We start from the raw sequence: 13944 nt of genomic DNA on the forward strand, positions 1-13944 counted from the left end.
GTGAAGATCATAAAGAATCAGATGTTTTTCTTTCTCTCCACTTGGCTGTTGACCTTTACAGCCTCATTCTATGGCTGGATCCCTGCTCCCAGGCTGTAACATGGCTGCCAGCAGCAGTTTAATGTTTTCTTGTCCATATTCAGTGTGAGAGAGAAAAATGCCTCCCAGTAGCTCTCGTGTGAGAAAGAATTCTTGCAGAAGCTCTGTTGGTCTTCTATTTGTGTCTCAATGCCCATTTCTGAACCAATCACTGAGAAGAAGGTGGCAATGACCTCTTAACTAGTTAATGCACCCTTTAAGCTTGAATCAAAGCTGTACTTCCTCAATTTGCATTGCCCCAAAGTGGAGGGGTCAAATGGAGTAAATCACTGTGCCAGTTCACTGCATCCAATTGGCATCTTGACTTGGCCCTTTAGACACAGCCATTCTGGCTCCTTACCCTTTCCTGAGCTTCTTAATGCATATTCCTACCCTTAGGGTAGAGGTTGGAGGGGAGGTCAGACTTCTGGCAAGACCACACAGGAGCCTCAAGTTGATCACTTTGCTAATCTTAGATGACCATCTCTTCTAGCCAGAACATTTGCTGATTGTCTGAGAAGGCACATGGTGGACTGCCTCTCAAATTCCTATGCTTCTCTCATAGCCACAGTGGCTGTATAATTCACTTACAGTTAATAAATCTTCGGATTTATTAAATCTGTTCTCCCTATGAAAACAGAGCAACAATCCTGGAAAGGGGAACTCTCCTCTCCAAGCCCCATAGTATATTAAGAATATACTATACTATACTATGGCAATGCATATTCATTATGTAACATTTTATATTTGGAGAAGAATACTTTCACAGTCTTATGGCTTCATGGCTGCTTCATGATAGAACCAGAGATCATTTTGCGGGTACATGACCTCCCTTTTCCTTGAGCTTTTCAGCGTTTTCACAGTGGCAGCACCTATGTGGGTCGAGTAGATATAGCCCACCAAAGTTTGGGTGCCTGAGTGTGATAAAAGGGGCAATAGATTTATTGGGGGAAGAACTGATAATTTGATTTTGAATTTATAAATTCAATGGCCAATGTTCCATCCATCAGTAAAGATAAGACTCAAGTTTGAATAATTAATGTTGGAGACTTAGACTTTGAATTGTCACCATAAAAGAAAGTTGAGGCGAGACTCTCCGAGAGACAAGGGCTGAAGAAGGCAAATAGCCAAGGGAAGACAGCAGTGCGGAACCTCACAGTTAGGGAGGTGACAGAATGCGAGGATTCAGGGATTAGTTCAGAAGAGATGTGCTAAGGAGAACCAGATAGTCTTAGTTCTTTAAGGCCAAAACATAGAGTGACTTGGATAAGAGATGACAGCAAGATGCCAGTCCTTTAAGTCTCTTTCAGACCAGCATTCACCAGGATATGTAACTTGGAATTTTCACCTTCCTTCTCAACCTTCTTAGTGTCACCCAAATTTTACATGTGCAGAAATCAAGGAAACTAAAAGCTTACTGACTTCTCTAAAACATGGCACCAGGGATCAGCTTTTACATTATTATACTCAGTAAAAGTATAGAGGGCTACATGCAAGAGACTATACCAGGTATGGGACACTTCCTTCTAAACCTAGGACTTAGCACAGCATAGTAAGTCTGAGAGACTATGAGTTCAGAATACTTAGCGCTCTTTCCAGAAAAGCAAAAGATGTCCCATTATCCTCAAGATTCATATTCTTAAATCTAGGAATCCCTTTAAGGTATCAGGTTAGGAGAGTTCTTTGTAGTGGGGGTCACAAATTCCACAGGACCCAGGCAAGTAACATGAAGGAGCAAAGTAGGCCAAGAGATGGGGTGGAATACATTTTCTTTTCTATTTTGTTTTACAAAGCAAAGGAAACACATTTTATTTTACTTTATTTTTGGCCGCACTGGGCAGCACGTGAGATCTTGGTTCCCCGACCCGGGATCAAACCCGTGCCCCCTGCAGTGGAAGCGCGGAGTCTTAACCACTGGACCACCAGGGAAGTCCCTGGAATCACATCTTCATCAGCCGCTCCTCCATTTTCATTATATGAAATTTTATGTGTCTGTCTTTGGAGAAAAGCATGTCAAATCTAGCAAGGAAACATTTGCCCTCAGGACATGAGTCCGAACTAGTACTAGAAAATGTGACAACAGAATTTTCTGATCACGTTTTAACAAAGGATTTACTTGCTGATCACTAAGAAGTAAAATTCAGAAAATAGTCCCCCTCCCCCACTGCAAGAATAAATCTATAATAAAACATTTTCAGTCACCCTCTCCCCTCTTCCCAAGGTGTGCCCTTTCATGTGCACTTCATCGTAGAGCCAACTGACATCCAGAAATACTCTGAAAGGCACCTGGCACTGTCGTGTTGCTCATGCCTCTGGTACACCTCCCTGGCAGGCAAGTGGAACCTTTTCTGTAGCTTCCCACTTTCAATAGAAATTTATTGAAAAATTTTCTTGATAGCAAAATACTTAAAGATTCCTTCCCCCTGCTCATCCTTCAGTTATCTACTGGAAAATTACAGAATTGAAAAGGTTTTGCCCCCAGTTGTGATCAAAACATGAAATATTGAAGAACATCTGGGTTACTCAGTTCTTAGGTTACATATGTAGATATGTACAGAGGAAGCTGAACCCCAAGTTCTATTCCTTCCCAAAATGGGTAACAGAAGAGAGGATTTGATTAGAACAGCTGAAAAAACCTGATAACTCATTCTATGATGGAGCAAAGCAGGCTTTTTCAACCATAAACTGATACCACCTTGTTGGTCATAAACCCTGCAGAGATCCAACAGGATGAGCCTCAGATTTCAAAGAGAGTCAGCAGAGAATGTTAAGATATATGAACAGAAGAGAATGCTGCTAAAGGCACAGAGCAAAGAATCCCAAGGAATTTGTAGTGCCATTTTCATTTAATAAGCCAGTAGTATAGCAACCTAAAGACCTTGGCTGTGATCACACCAGGATGTTTTTATGGTACTGCTGCAGGAAAACATGATGGGCAGCTGGCATCCTCTGGCTCACGGTGCTCAGTGAGCAGCTCCAGCACCAATTCCGTGGAGAGCCAGCCTATGGCTGGGGGGTGTAGCGGAGGTATTTCTTGCCAGATGGGAGCTCTTTGGTGAAGACTCCTTTAGGGAAAATTTTTTTGGCTTCCTCTTCAGGGATGGTTGGAAGGACCATCACGCTGTCTCCATTCTATTGAAAAGACATTGTGAATGGTGAAATTCAATCTTATAGTGAAGGCTAAAGGCAATAATTAACTTCAGAAAAGTAGCTACAGTTGCTGATGAGAATAATCAAATCTCCTTTGCTCTATCCCCTCTGAGGAATTTTGTTTTCGCAAGTTGATCTTTGACACTTTGGGAAGGGAAGTATTTCCCCACCTTAACAAGAAATAGTCCTGTTTTAAATCTAGTAATGGCTTGCCACCTAAGTCCTTATCATTGCCCTGCGTGACTGAATCCGGCTTCCTCTCCCATCCCTGGCCTCTCCCCCCACCTCCTGCTGCTGCTTTTCCAGCACGGTGGCTCTCCTATTCCTTGAACATGCCAAGCTCACTATTAGAAAAGCTTCTTAGCTGTTCCTTCAAGCCTGCCGTGCTCTTCCCTCCTAAATATGCATGACTTGGTCTCTGACTTCTTTCACGTCCTTCCCAAAGGTCCCTTCAGAGAAGGGCCTTTCTTGACAGCCAAATATAAAACCAACCCTCCCACCTGTGCTCCCCTTCTCCCCACCTCTCCTTGATTACTCTCTGTCGCACTTATCGTTACCTAATATACTATAAACTTGTTTATTGTTTGTCTCTACCAACTGGAATTTAAGTTCTATGAGGGCAGGGACTTTACACTGATTGTTCATTGCTGCATCCCAGTGTCTACTGTCTGCGCTCAATAAACATATGGTCAAAGAATGGAAACAGAATATAAATGGTTTGCCTGTCAGAAGAAACAAAATAACAAAACCAGGTGTTCAGGTTAGCATATTAAAAAAATGTAGCAATGTTAAGACAGTCTTGTGGTATTATCCATGTCCTACATATGTCAGGAATCTTAGAGATTAAAAGTTCATGAACAGGTTTCAGAGAATTCTACATAGGTTTAAAAGACTGAAGCTTAAGAGAAATGAAATGTTTCAAGACATTAATACACCACATAGGTTTATATCCACGACTTAAGTGGCCAGTCTAGGTTCTGCTATAAATATTTTGCCATCAGGGAAGAGTTAAAGGTTTTTTAAAAAATCCTTTTACTAGGAAAAGGAATGATTCTGACCAATTAATTTGTCCAAATAATCTAAAAGTTAGAAATACAGGGAGTTTATATAAAAGGGGTTAAAGACCCTGAAAATGGCCTCTCAGCAAATCTTAAACTCAGCCAGGAGGAAAAGCCCTCCCAGTGTACTTGCATGCCAGAAACAAGAGCCCCACATAACACTGACCCTGGAGGTAGCCACTGAGAGACTGGCCCCACATGCCTTCCAGGCAAGCTGGGTATCTGCCCTTTTAACATCTTTACCTTCCAATCAACTGGGGTGGCAACCCTCTTTTCTGCTGTCAGCTGCAGAGAGATAATTACTCGGAGAATCTCATCAAAGTTCCTGCCAGTGGTAGCCGGGTAGAGGATGGACAGTTTTAGCTTCTTATCAGGACCAAAAACAAATACCTGCAAAGCACACAGACACATAAACAGGACGAACTCTTTGAATGTTTTTGATACTAAAGCCTCTCAGAAGGCTCTTAAGTCATTAAAAATGTTCAAGGGTATAACAAAACAACAACAGAAATCTGCAAATATCTAGAAAGATACACCAAACAAACCGGGTGGCTGGAGTAGACATGATTTTCTTCTCCATGTTATATTTCTAAACTTGAAGGAAATTATATTTGGCTCTGGCTGTCTCAGCAAGAAACACTGATTTGCGAACTGAATCCAGGAAAGGCCTCAGGAAGGTACTATGTTAACTACGGAAGATTATCATAAAAATAATACTAATGGGAGTTGATCCTGGTCCTCAAATTGTTGTATATTTTTGCAGATGTGGGAATAAGTTTGTTCCCTAGTGGGTAAGGACAGAACAAATAAGAATTCAAAACCAGGGATGCCTTACGAAGAAGGCTATGACCCACCGCCTTAAAGAGTGGGCTGTCAGGAGGACTACAGAAAAAGATTTCTCAATTTTAGGTGACATCCTAGAATAACTATTTTTATGTATTTTCAAAAGCGGTGAATTAAGCAGTTTAAAAGTTTAGCTGAAAAATTTTACTTTGTACCAGCATTTAGATAAGAAGTGAGAGTGCCACCAGGACACTTGTATCCTAATTGGACATAGTCCCCCATTTCCTTTAGTTGGTCCAAGCATTTACTTGGACATATGTAGCCTGGTCAGTCACAATGACTATGTAATGGATGTATGCAACTCACCACACGAGCTGTTACGGGCATGCCCTTTTCGTCCTTCTCTGCTGGGTCCAGCATGCCCAGCTGGATGGCAAGGTCCCGATTCTTATCATCAATGATGGGAAAAGGTAACTTTTCTGTGGGCTCATCACCATTGTAAGCATTGATATCCTGAAATGCAGGGGAGAGAGAAAAGAGGAAACTAAACCAGGCATATCCTCTGAATTCAATCAGTTAACAGTCATTGTCTTGTAAGACAGGGAAGAGAGGACCATAATCATCATAATTTCTCTAAGCTATTTTAATAAGAAAATTAATGAATGAACACTCCTCATCCCAACTGCTCATTGACAGGAATAACGGTAGGGTGTAGTACTTAGGTTATAACCTAGAGCCTTCTCATGCCCAAGTCTCTTAAAATTCAGCATGCGTTTACTGCTCTGAGAAAGCAGCATTAAACTCTTTAAAAGTTGAATAATATAGAGTTAGACTTCAATCCAGGGTACCTATGCGTACCCAAATACTATAAAAACCATCAGTAGCAATGAGTTCACATCCAGAAATTAAAGCACATGCAAAGATAATTTTATAGATCTGGCCCCTGCCTCAAAAGCACCCTGACTCAGACATTAAGCTACTGTAACAAAGATATTAAGACATGAAAAGAAAACACAAAACTTAAAGCAAACACAAGAATGGAGAGTTGAATATTCACTTCAAGGACAAGTCAAAGGTAAAAATGGGTGAAAAGGCAGAGGTGAATTTACACTAGGGTGAAATCCACATAAAAACAAAGCATTCCAAGTCTGAACTAAAGGACAATAATGTACTTGCTTCCACTCTCTATCCCTTCCTCCCCTAGTTAAAAACTTCATCCATTTTTCTATTCTGTGAAGTTTTGGGGGAAAAAAAACAATCTAGCTTCGTTATTTGATCTGGTGTTGACATTGCATTTAAGGTGGGCTAAGCATTATGGTAAGTACGTGTGGGATGCAGATGAGGAAGACACGGTTCCTGCCTTTAAAGGAACTTCTAATTTAGTTGGATGATTTCCGTAAGAAGTAGCAACAAACGCAAGACGGTAATATGTAAATGGCAAATGCTGAAGTACACCAGCATCCCCATTTGTGAGACTGCTGGAGTTAGGAGAGACTTCAAGAAAGGCGTATGACTTTTACCTGGGCCTTTGAAGGGTGGATAAGATTTTCACAGGGCAAAAGAAGGCATTCCAGGGAGGGGGAGCAATATTACTGAAACATGTAGGCAAATCTGAGCATAAACTGTTGACTGGCGAAAGAGGAATTTATCTGGGTAGAGTTTTAGGAAGTAGTGAAAAAGAGGCGTTAAAGCTGGAATAAGGTCAATTTATTATGTGGAGCCTTGAAAGTAAAACAGGAGTTGATGGCATAGCAGATATGAACCTTTGTGGATTTCTCAACAGAGATGCCATAGGATAAAAGTGGCATTCATGAACTTTGAAATGGATAACAACAAATTTTAACATGTTTCTTAATTTTATTAGCTTAACCTCCCTTCTGCTGTCACTGGCGGTCTATCAGGTCGCCACAGCTAAAATAACAATCAATATGGTTTCATACTAGAGGCACCCTGAGGTTTCCTACGTAACCAGTTGTGTGTCAAAGTTTGGACACTGCTTCTGAAAGTTGGGACTTATTTCCTATTTAATGCAATCACAGTTTTGAAAATTCTAGGGCACAAGCTCACCAGTGAAAATGAACCTGGGTGTGTTCCTATACTTTGAAGGGTATTATATAATTGGCTATAAACTCTTCCTTCAGCCACCTGTACTTGCAATGATTGCTCTGCAGTAATTCTCAACCCTGCCATTTGCATGATAGGCACTACATTACACCCATGAAAAGCAAAGAACAATATGCTTTGGCTTTATACTAAAATCAAGCAAATTCCTACTCTCTATCATCTAGTGTCAAAGAGAGTATTAGTTTGGGGTTCAAATCCCACTGCCACCATTTTCTTGCAGGGAAGTCTTTAGTGTGTCCTTCCAACTGCCTGGGTGAAAAAAGTACTCTCATCTGAAAAGCTGGGAGCAGGAACCATATACCTCCCCTACAGGGCTGCTCCCAGAAACTAACGAGAAACTGCCTGTGAGATACTGTGGAAATGCCAATGACCATTCACAGCCAAGTGTAAGGAATGAAAACAATCCACCTCAAGAAAGAGAAATGCCTTCCCTTTTCTCCTATACATGATTCTTCTAATCTCAGACACTTAGAATTAACTGGTATAAAGTGGCATGGGATGCAGCCCCAGGTGGCCAGCTCACAAGTCAGTACTACATCGTATATTCAGTTGCATGTCAAGTGCTCGACATAGTGCCTAGTGCACAGTAAGCATCCTTTGAAAGTTCCCTATCATTATTTAGTAGACACTGTAGCAAAGTCATTAAAATGTTCTCAAGTTAAATCTAGACCACCACATTTATTATCCAAGTAAATCCTTTTGTTGGGAGTACACAGGTCCTTCAGTTCATTCATTTGACAAATACAGACTGCCTGCCTGCCTAGGAGGTCCTGAGTACTGAGCACTGTTCCAGCAGTGCACGAAACAGGGGTCTGCCCTGCTGAGCCTCCACTCTGGTGGGGAGAAACAAACAAACGAAATCAGCAATGTGCAGAGTATTTTAGACGGTGACAAGTGCTAAGGAGACAAATCAGGGGAAGATGGGGAGTACAGAGGGGAGTTATAATTTTAGATAAGGAGGGCAAGGGTGGCCTTAATGGGTATCATTTGAATTGAGACTTGAAAGGCGTGAGGGCAAGCCACAAAGATCCCTGGGGAAAGAGTCTTCCAAACAGGATTCTGGATATATTTTGAAGGTAGAGCAGGCAAGTTAGCTGATGAATCAGACATGTGAAGTGAAAACACCAGAGGAATTAAGGATGACTCCTGGATTTTTGGCCTGAGCAACTACAAAAATACAGATGCCATTAGCTGAGATGAGTAAGACCCCCGGGATTAAGAACAGGAGCCCCGTTTTAGACATGCTGGATTTGAGGTGATAGGACATCCCAGGGGAGATGCTGTAGGCGGTGGTTTCACCAATCTGGAAGCCAGCAGAGTCTGGCCTAGAGATGGAAATTTGGGAATCATAGCATAGAGATGTGGGTGGATGAGTTTACCAAGGTGAAGAATGTAGATAAAAAGAGAAGACGTCCAAGAAGTGAGTCCAGGGCAACTCCAGCATATATTCAGTATTAGGAGCCGGGAGATGAGGAAGCTCATGCCGCACATGAGCAGGAACAGCTAGAGAAGTGGTGTCCTGGAAGCCAAGAAAGAAGGGGGCTGAGAACTGACCACTGGATTTAGCAAGGTGGAGGTCACTGTGCAGTCCAAGTCAGACTTTCAAATAATCAGTGAAGGCTGAATCTGAGCCTTACTTGTACCTTCACCTCAAAAAACCAAGCTACTCTATAAAATTTATAGCTTAATCTGTAACCTCAAAGCATATGCCAACGGGCACTGTACCTTGCTCCAGGCAAGATGGTCTTCAACACTGTCTATTGAAAGGGCAATCATCTTAACGTTCCTCTTGGCAAATTCTGGTGCCAGCTTTGCTGCTCTGCCAAGCTCCGTGGTACACACTGGGGTAAAGTCCCGAGGGTGGGAGAAGAGAATGCCCCATCTGAATGAAGGAAAAGAAGGTCACAGTTGAATGAATAGATTATCACCAGCATCACGTACAATGAAAAATCACAAATCCTAGATCAAAAATGACTTTCTTTTTCAAATGAGTGCTTATGAAGACAATCACTTTTAAACTTTTCTGTTGAGGAATGCTTTTTGATCTTCTTATCTCCAGAAAAGCTTATGTTTAAAGCCCAATTCAATCAAAGATATGAAATTCAACATGATAAATATTTAAAAAGACTGTAAGGATGCTGCCTCCTTTAATAACTCTAGAGCCACCCTGAGTCCTTTTCAGCTAATAAAATCTGTGCTACTCAAACCAAGTACTTATTGAAATAATTTTTTTTTCTTTTTACTCTTTCTACATTTTTTTCTAAGCACAGATATGCTGACATTCACCTCCAGTAATGGATGTTCCAATATGCCCTGAATCTAGACCAATGCCTGACTACAATAATAAACAGATTATGTAATCTGAAATAAATAGGCTTCTATCCTCTATTTATATGTAAAATTAAAGCTGACACTTGGTTCTTTGAAGTGAACAGATATAAAAACTTCTGTAAAACTAGTTTACTGATCTAACCTGCTAAATAGGACACCCAATATTTGTACCCTGACCAAACAACAGCATTTTAAGAGTTTTACCTATCTCTTCATTTGCAGTTTATTATTCTTTTTGCGTTAGACCAAGTGGGTAGAAAATGATAGCCTCCAATGTCGATTTCTACAACTACAGATTCTTAGGGAAATACTAATATCTAAATCATCATTGCCTAAGGTTAAATTCGTGTAAGTTTTAAGCACATTTCAAGCTAAAAGTCACCAAGAACTTTGGAGTACTGTTTCCTTCTCCTGGGCAACAGAAACTACTCTTTCGACTGAAAAGGAAAACCTAACACACAGTTTCCACACTCCTGTTGACTTAACAACATTAAAGCAGGATCCTAAACTAGTAGATGACTAACTCTAGCCTAGAAGCCAAGCTGACTTCCCTAAAGATTGCCAAGTTTTCTGAAGCACAAAGAAGAAAGCAGAGACAAGGTACCTAATTCCCGGCTACATTTGCCACTCAACTCCCAAGGTTTCAGGAAAGGAAAAGACCTTCTTACAAAAAGGATGGATGGCCCTATGGCAAGACTGGGAAGAGAGGGGTAATATTTTTAAGATTGTGGAGGGGTGTGGTATGTTTACTTTCGATAAAGGGCAATAAGACATTAAGTATGTTTTGAAATAAGCTAGCTATGAGTAAAATGTAGGCCTTAGAGTCTGTGGTAAAGGATCTGTTTAAGGGTCAGATGAGACTTAAGGAAAGTCTCCAGAACTTGAGAAAAAATGAGCAGGGCACTTCTTCCTGTATTGTTAAAGAGGTGATTAATTAGAAAAATCAGGCATTCTCTTTCCATTGTGAATCAGGAGACTGTATTGCTGAATCATGTTAAGGAACTCGTTTGAGGCCACTTCACATCCTCCCCTCTCCCAGAAGCCAAAACTCTAGTTTGCCACATGGCTAGGAACAGGATAAACTCTGGGAATGTCTTACTGTGGCCTGCCTCTCCTCTAAGTCTCCCTACTGCTGCTCTTCAGAGGAATACAATTACATTATCCCCTTTCCTTTTTCCTCATTTTCAAAAGACAAAAGGTTTCTTCATTTAAGGGAGGGGTCCCCACTCACTAAGCCCCAGAAAACCCAGGGAAAACCCATGTTTTGTTTGGTGAAGATGTACTGTGAAGAAGCTGCTTATACCCCACACATACAGAAACAGTGACTGGGCTCAATAAACTCACTAAATGCAGCACCCAAACCCCTTAGTTGTTTCCAGTTGTCAGGGGCAGGGTAGAACCTGTAACGTTTGAAATTATTTTAATTTTCTCCAGAACACACCTGGATCAAAATTTGATAGTATGAATTGAAATCACATTAAGAATGGAGTTTGGAAAAATTATATTAGGCAAAAATCCATGTATTACAATGATATAAAGGGCTCAAACTTATTTTCGGGGTAGGGCAGGAAATAGTACTATCCCATGCCTGACCCAAGGCAGACTTGTATATTTTTGTTTAGATGCAGATAGTTTTCTCATCTTCCTACTTATGGCTCCCTGAGAAGGTACCACTTTTAGTCAAATTAAGATAGATCGAGGACAATAAATGACAACAAAAAAGTCCCAAACAAATAGGGTTAGCTTAAATAGTGACATCATTTATAACTATTGCTACAGTAAATATGCTTTATATTAATATTTATTTGCAACCTAAGAGTTCTGGGAAAATTTTGTTTTATGAGGGTGAGGGCTGTAGGCAGGAATGGGAAGGAACATTATCTAAAAATCCCATCGAGTTTTGGAGAAATACTAATACCTAAATTCTGAGTATGAGACTGGGCATAGTCTGTATTTCTGAATTCTTTCCCTGCCTTTACTGCCTGAATGTTCATTTCTCATCCCTTCTCTAGCCTAGTCCTCTCTTGCAAAAAACTTAGCTCTTCCCTTAATCAGTAGCTGGCAAATGGATTTAAGGGGCGGTAAGGGGTTGGTTAGGCCTAAGGTATAAGAATCTCTTCCAGGTGCTCTGCACAGGCCTGTCCAATCCTTGATTAATCTCATAAACTGCACCCTCTGTCTGTAATATATGTACCTGGACACTGTATATAAAAGGGATACAAAGCAAGAAGGAATTCTAACACCTTAGACCACAGTGTAGTGGGGCCACTGGAACTCCAGAACTATAATGTAACTAGACACATCTGGGATGTTTCACATTAAATCTAATCAACTTAAAGTTTGCTGATTCAGGAGCTGTACAACCACAGTAACGCCAATATACTCCTAGTCATAAAGGTATGATTGCCAGGCTAGATCATGGGTCACCAATTTGGCAAGTCTACCTGAGGCTGGAAGCAAGGCAGAAGGGGGAAGGGGCAGTGAGAGGCACTCTGCAGTGAAACAAAAGGGTCTCAAAGGGGAAGGTACGGGTGTCCAGGTGCTTGGCTATCCATGCCCACTGCAACTGAACAACCTCAGAAAGCCCTTCCCTCAAGGTGTTGCAAGTTCTGGAATGAAGGACACACACACACATACAGAGTGTTCTGGGTTCCTCCCAAAGCTGTTATCAAATCACATTCTAGCAGCTGGGGGAGGTTCTGGGCAAAAAGTCTTTCAGCCACTATCTGGCACCTGGTGGTTTCAAATTTTTTGTGCTGAGAAGACTGCAAATACCACTGCAGCAAGTAGAACCCTCACATAACACGCTGGGCCCTTCCTGAACCTTCAGCCAGTAGCAGTGTCCTCTGACTCTGGCTTTGGACACCAACCTTCCCCAGGGAGCAAATTCCAGAACGGAGGGAGGGAGGAGGTGCGACCCTGGGCACGAGTACCGGGGAACTGACCGCCGATGCTGCCCGGCCCCTGCCCCCTCCGGCCTTCGGCTGGACCATACTACTTGCACAGTTTACCAAACAGAGGCAAACAGACGAGCTCTCCTCCGCACCGGCCTCCCGAACCCGGGACCTGCGCGGTCCCAATTTTGTTCCCCTCCCCCTTCCTCACTCCGGAGCCGGCCCAGCCACGCGGGGGACGGAAGGCGAGAGAGGATCCAATGGCCGGCGGAGGGCGGGCCGGAGGGTCGGGGCCAGCCAGCAGCGCTCGGCCGCCGCGGGGCAGAAGCCACACAACGAGAGGCACGTGCAGGAACTGGTGCAGGGAGGAGGCGGGCGGCGAGCAGGGGGCTGAGCGGTGAGGAGGACGGAAGGGAGAAACAAGGGAAGGCACCCCTGAGTCCGGGCGTAACCCGAGGTCAGGGTAGGGTGAAGAGGTGGCCACTTACGAGTCTCCCAGATAGTCGTGGAAACGGATGCGGCCGATGGTAGTATTGGCCTCGAAGTTGGGAGCCTTGTCCCCGAGAAGGAGCCCTCCGGGCATGGCGACAGCGATGACACGGAAGGAGGACTAGGCGCAACGGCGACAACCACCAGCTGGCTGGTTCCGGCGTGTGTGCTGGGAGGCGGAATAAATGGGGCTTCCAGGGGCGGGACGGGAGGGGCGGGGGTGGGCGGGACCAAAGGAAAGCCTAGATAGACGGAGTCGCGGCGGGAGCGATGGGCGGGACAAGGGGCGGGGCCAGGCCGTGGGCGGGGTGGGCGGGGCCGCGGCTGGCGTGGGCGGGAGCGAGAGTCCGGAACCGGCGGGAGTCTGGGACTGGGCTAGGGGAGGACAGTCCTGTGCCGGGTCCGGCACCTCGCCAGGCCTCTGCCCTGCCGGGAGCCTGTGGACACTATCATTCTCTCCTCACGTGACAGGGAACTCAGTGACGTCGCCGTTTGGAGGCTTGGGGGTGCGTTCTGGGCTTTGGAAGTAAAGGAAGCGGAACGCAGTAGGAATGGGAGCCCCAAGGCGGACAGCCGCCCTGAGGAGCCACACGAATCCGCTGCTACCTTCCTGCACACCCACTCACGGCCGACTCCTGGCAGAGGGTTCTGGCGACCCCTGCACTCCCCGCTCTGTTAGTGTGAGCGTCTGGCATCCTGAGCGCCCCAGCCAGCCTAGCCATCCTGATTTCTGTATCAAAGGATGTGGCAAGACCCAAGCATGTGGGGCACCTTGCGTCAGAGGAAGTGGCTTTCTTGTTGCAGCAAAAATTCCAGCACCCATATCAGTAAGTGCTTGGGGGAATGTGACCAAACTTTTATTTTTATTCCACTCCCAGAGTTCATTATGAACCATAAGATATTCAACACAATTATCCTGAAGTTTAAATATAAATTTTAAAACATATTGTGATCTATTGTGTGCAAGTCAACTCTGCCACCCAAGGAAGTGGGAAGTTTAGATTCATTTATTTACTTTCTATGTGCCAAGCACAAGG

General features: G+C 43.5%; 1 protein-coding gene across 1 annotated transcript; it reads right to left on the minus strand.

Moving 5' to 3' along the window:
• Positions 1 to 1880: 1880 nt before the first annotated feature.
• Positions 1881 to 13084, minus strand: PRDX6 (peroxiredoxin 6). Its single transcript, XM_019952005.3, has 5 exons — positions 12907 to 13084; positions 8919 to 9075; positions 5436 to 5582; positions 4530 to 4676; positions 1881 to 3210 (listed from the first exon to the last, which is right to left on the minus strand). The coding sequence occupies exons 1-5, from the start codon at positions 12999 to 13001 to the stop codon at positions 3082 to 3084; spliced, it is 675 nt and encodes a 224-aa protein (XP_019807564.2). The 5' UTR covers positions 13002 to 13084; the 3' UTR covers positions 1881 to 3081.
• Positions 13085 to 13944: the final 860 nt, after the last annotated feature.

This window comes from Tursiops truncatus, chromosome 1, assembly GCF_011762595.2.
Source record: "Tursiops truncatus isolate mTurTru1 chromosome 1, mTurTru1.mat.Y, whole genome shotgun sequence".
In the NCBI taxonomy this organism is placed as follows: domain Eukaryota; kingdom Metazoa; phylum Chordata; class Mammalia; order Artiodactyla; family Delphinidae; genus Tursiops; species Tursiops truncatus.

Bases quoted from the DNA above. Each gene is read 5' to 3' on its own strand.
- PRDX6 (XM_019952005.3), bottom strand. From the start codon at position 13,001: ATGCCCGGAGGGCTCCTTCTCGGGGACAAGGCTCCCAACTTCGAGGCC. The intron at 9,076-12,906 runs GTAAGTGGCCAC...TCCTTCATTCAG, and splicing joins CACGACTATCTGGGAGACTC to ATGGGGCATTCTCTTCTCCC. The intron at 5,583-8,918 runs GTACAGTGCCCG...CCTGCATTTCAG, and splicing joins ACCATCTTGCCTGGAGCAAG to GATATCAATGCTTACAATGG.